The sequence below is a fragment of the Verticillium alfalfae genome, genomic scaffold (genome assembly GCF_000150825.1).
Source record: "Verticillium alfalfae VaMs.102 supercont1.5 genomic scaffold, whole genome shotgun sequence".
NCBI lineage: Eukaryota > Fungi > Ascomycota > Sordariomycetes > Glomerellales > Plectosphaerellaceae > Verticillium > Verticillium alfalfae.
In genome coordinates, this window is record NW_003315034.1 from 2,052,050 (window position 1) to 2,055,743 (window position 3,694).

At 58.3% G+C, this 3,694-nt stretch overlaps 1 protein-coding gene across 1 annotated transcript in view; it reads left to right on the forward strand.

The window, feature by feature from the left end:
* Positions 1-3,086: 3,086 nt before the first annotated feature.
* Positions 3,087-3,694, forward strand: part of VDBG_04960 (predicted protein) — a gene marked incomplete at both ends in the record, with an annotated part of 2,685 nt that continues 2,077 nt past the window's right edge. The window contains 3 exons of the mRNA XM_003005308.1: positions 3,087-3,125; positions 3,233-3,382; positions 3,558-3,678. Of these exons, the coding sequence (XP_003005354.1) occupies positions 3,087-3,125; positions 3,233-3,382; positions 3,558-3,678 (310 nt within the window). The remainder of the gene's footprint in view (positions 3,126-3,232; positions 3,383-3,557; positions 3,679-3,694) is intronic.

Genomic DNA, 3,694 nt, shown 5'->3' on the forward strand with positions numbered 1-3,694 from the left:
TTCCAACACACCCTTCCTCGGGAACCATGGCGTAGCGCGGGTTATCTCCCGCGCTTGTCGCCCGGCCGCCTGCCCGCCCACTTGCAGCTTGGGGCTGGCCACTCACCCGAGAACGCAAAAGCTAGATTGGTCAGCTCTTCTGCGTGCGATGTGGGACATATTATCCTTTGCATGTCCGTAGAGCAGGATGAAAGCCGCCTTGGCGTCTATCTTTCTCTTCCTGAGTCCTCTATCGAGAGGGTAGACGGATCTTACGGCCTTGGCTCATGCTGAGGTAAGCGCATCTCTCGTAGCCACGACGTCATGGGACACATGGTGTACACAAGGAGAGGAGCAGTAGAAGTTGGGAATGTGGACTCGGGAGGTTGACGCAGGAGGATAAGCCAAGAGAATACGCCACCGGGGTATCGGCTGGAGTGCTTGCGACTTTTCGGTCCTGGGTTCCGGAGGGTGCTGGCTTGGGTGGGGGAGTGAGACGTGGTTGGTGGGATGTTGTCGCTGTTTTAGGCGGTCGGATGTTTTTGCTCAGGCATCCATGGAAGTAAAGGGTCGTCTGGCTGGCAGGCTTAGTGGAAAGTTACACGATACAACCTTTTGAGGGCAAAATCGGGAAAAGCGGCGGAATCAAAGAATGTGGCCGATGGCATACCACGCGGTGATGTTCAGGGTGGGGTGGGGGGGACGAGGACTCCTGGACGCGTCGTTCTTACGACGCAAAGAAACAGGTGGCCAGCAAAGGCCACACAGCTCTCTTCTTCTCCATGGAGAAGGAGATTTCTCAATCCATCGTTCGCGGGGAAGGGGCGGAGCACCACGGCTCAAGCCAGATCAACAAAGCATCGACGGTCGAGTCGAACAAGCTGGGAAGATGCCAGACCATCAGCGGCAAAGTGTTGAGCAGCATGGGCGCGAACGCCAACGGCCCCGCACCCGCAGAATGTGGGAGGGAGGGGTGGACAGGTACTGCAGCGAGTAAGCACGCGGCTAGCTTGACGATTCCTCTCGAGATGGCCCGAATGAAAGGCGGGGGAACCAATGGGTTCCAGATCAAATGACCAGGGCTGTCAGATCCGCGAGCGAGTCTGATGAGCGCAACATGTGAGACGGGTGGTGTTGCTGTGCACTGCAATAGAGGTCGAGCACGCTTGAAGTTCTTTCAGAAACTGGTGACGCCTGGTAGGAACGCCAAGGACGGCCTCGTCTGGGGGCCCTAAGGATTGACTTTTGCATCCAAGTCCGTGGCGGCCGTGGAGTTCCCTGGAATCGAACATTTCTGACAGATTGTCTCTTGAGCGAGAATTGCACGGCAAACTCAATCGACACGGGGCGCCAAGCAGCGACCCACGGCATTGGGTGACACGCGAAGGGCGCCGCCCGCCGCCAGCAACAATGGGTTGTATCCATAACGCTGGAGTGATGGATGAGACGGAGACGAGGGGTGAGAAGGTTGTAGAATAAACAACCACTGGCGCTGTGGCGAGTGCCTTCTGGTGCGTGTGACAGGTGGCAGCCTGTGTCCGCCGATTTGGTTGGGGATCGGTTAAAGTCGTCGCTCGTTGGCTGGCCTGGACATTGATCAGCCATCGACAAAGGAATGGCACAGACGTACAAGCAGGATGAAGTAGCTCGTCTCGTCGAGTCGTGTTCGGGGCGCTGAGTCGCTGGGCTCTCGTTGCTGTCGGTCGATTCGGGGCATGTCGCTACAGACGGTCCCGACTCCCTGTTCAGGCTGTGAACAGGGGGCCCTGGGAGGCGCAATCGCCAACGCGCCACCCCATGTCGCCCCCCCATCTCGTCCTAGTGTTGCACTGGCGGATGGACTAGGCCAAGGCAAGCCAGGGGTGTGCGGTGTCGGTGACGGCGTCGGAGTCTGGAGTCAGTGTCCTGTGTGGTGCTCAGGAGTCGGCTGATGGGTGGCCAGGAGGAGATGTTCGAGACGGAAAGGCAAAGGGCGGAGGGCCTAAGATGGAGAGATGGCAGGGGGAAGATGGGAGATGGAATGAGAGAGATGCACTGCAGTTGGAGAGGCACGAGACGGGGGAGGCTGACATTGCCCACAGACGACATGGTCCAGTACGAACAGGGGAAGGCAGAGGCAAGCAGGCGCCATAGAGCAGCCCGTCTGCTTGTCTCTCGGTTGCCCCTGCCTCTCCCGCTGTTCCTGAGGTGTTCCTGCTCCCTGCTGCTCCCTGCTGCTCCCCCAAACCCCCTCCCCATTGCCCCCCCCCCCTTAGCCCCTGCCCCCCCTGCCCCCATGCCAGGCTGCACCTGCTCCTGCGGCACAACACCTGCAACGGGCCTCTCCTCCAGTTTTCCCCGCCACTGAAAGCACAGATCAGGCCGTAGCAGAGTAGCAACGGTGGAGGGCGTAGGCACTAGCCTCCATCGGACCAGTGTCAGGCCCTGGCTCTTGGGTCTCGCTCTGGCCCTTCTGGCTCTGGCTCTGGAAGTGGAAGCGGAAGTGGAAGCCTTGGTCTGCGACCCTTTTCCCTCACTGTATCCCACTCTCATCTTCGCTCCCTCAGCTACTTGCACCATTGCTACTGCTCCTCCACCACCTCCACCTCGCGTACGCCTTCATTGACGCACGCTTCCTCCCCCAGCCTGCCCGACGCTGCTCTGTCGTCTTCTGGGATCGACCACAACATCGAAGGCATATCCCGTTGAGCAACGCCGCCCCGCTCGACGACGCGATTCGCCTGGCTGTCGATCCATTGGATCTCCCGTCGTCGCCTCGCCACCATCCCGCACTCATTCACGTTCTGTACTCGACGCTCGACGCTCGGCGCCAGCCATTGTCGTCGCACACAGCAATTCCAGCTGTTAGATAGAGACTATACGAGCACGGGTCATTATTTCGCATACGTCCGAGCATCAACATCCAGCAAGCGTACCGCAGCCGTCCTCCCGTCCTCTGCCCAACCGTACATCAACCCAGACCGCGGCATAGATCTCAGCAACGCCACACCAATTTCCGACATTGGCCATTTCGTGTTGTCCGAGAATATTTTCAGATTGCATTCGAGGCATCGTTTAATACAAAGAGGCCACCGAGTGCTTTTGTGCCCTCATTACAAATCGCCACCATGGCAGGATTCCTTAATAAGCTGAAGAGCGCGGGAACAGTACGTTGCGAGGATGCAGACTTGCGCGCCACGTCGCCGGATCAGCTTCCCTTGTGGTAGCCACCGGTATATTCAAGTACTTTTGCTGACGCGGAATTTTCACACAGGGGACCACGAGTCCCGCGGGCAAAGATGCCGCAGCCAAAAAGAAAGAAGCTCTCGAGCCGCCCCCAGAAATCACGCCTCTGGAGAAGATGCTTCAAAATGCTGGCCCTCTGCGAGACGACGGCACCGACCGCTTCTTTGGTCTCGAGAACGTGAGTCTTGCCCCCCCCATTCACCCTTGCCTCTTCGGCGAGACACCAATAGCTAATCGCTTCTTCTAGTTCGGCAACACATGGTAGGCCTTTTACCGCTTTCCATCCTAATTTTCTGGTCTCCGCTAACTGAACAAGTTACTGCAACTCGATTGTGCAAGCACTATTTTACCAGGATGCTTTCAGGCAAAACGTCGTCAACTACCCGCCCTACTCCCCATCCGAAACACCCAATGGCGACGGCACGCGGCCCAAGGTACAAGTGAGCATCCGGGCCGCCGATGAGAAGGAGACCGGTCAACCCAGCAGCGA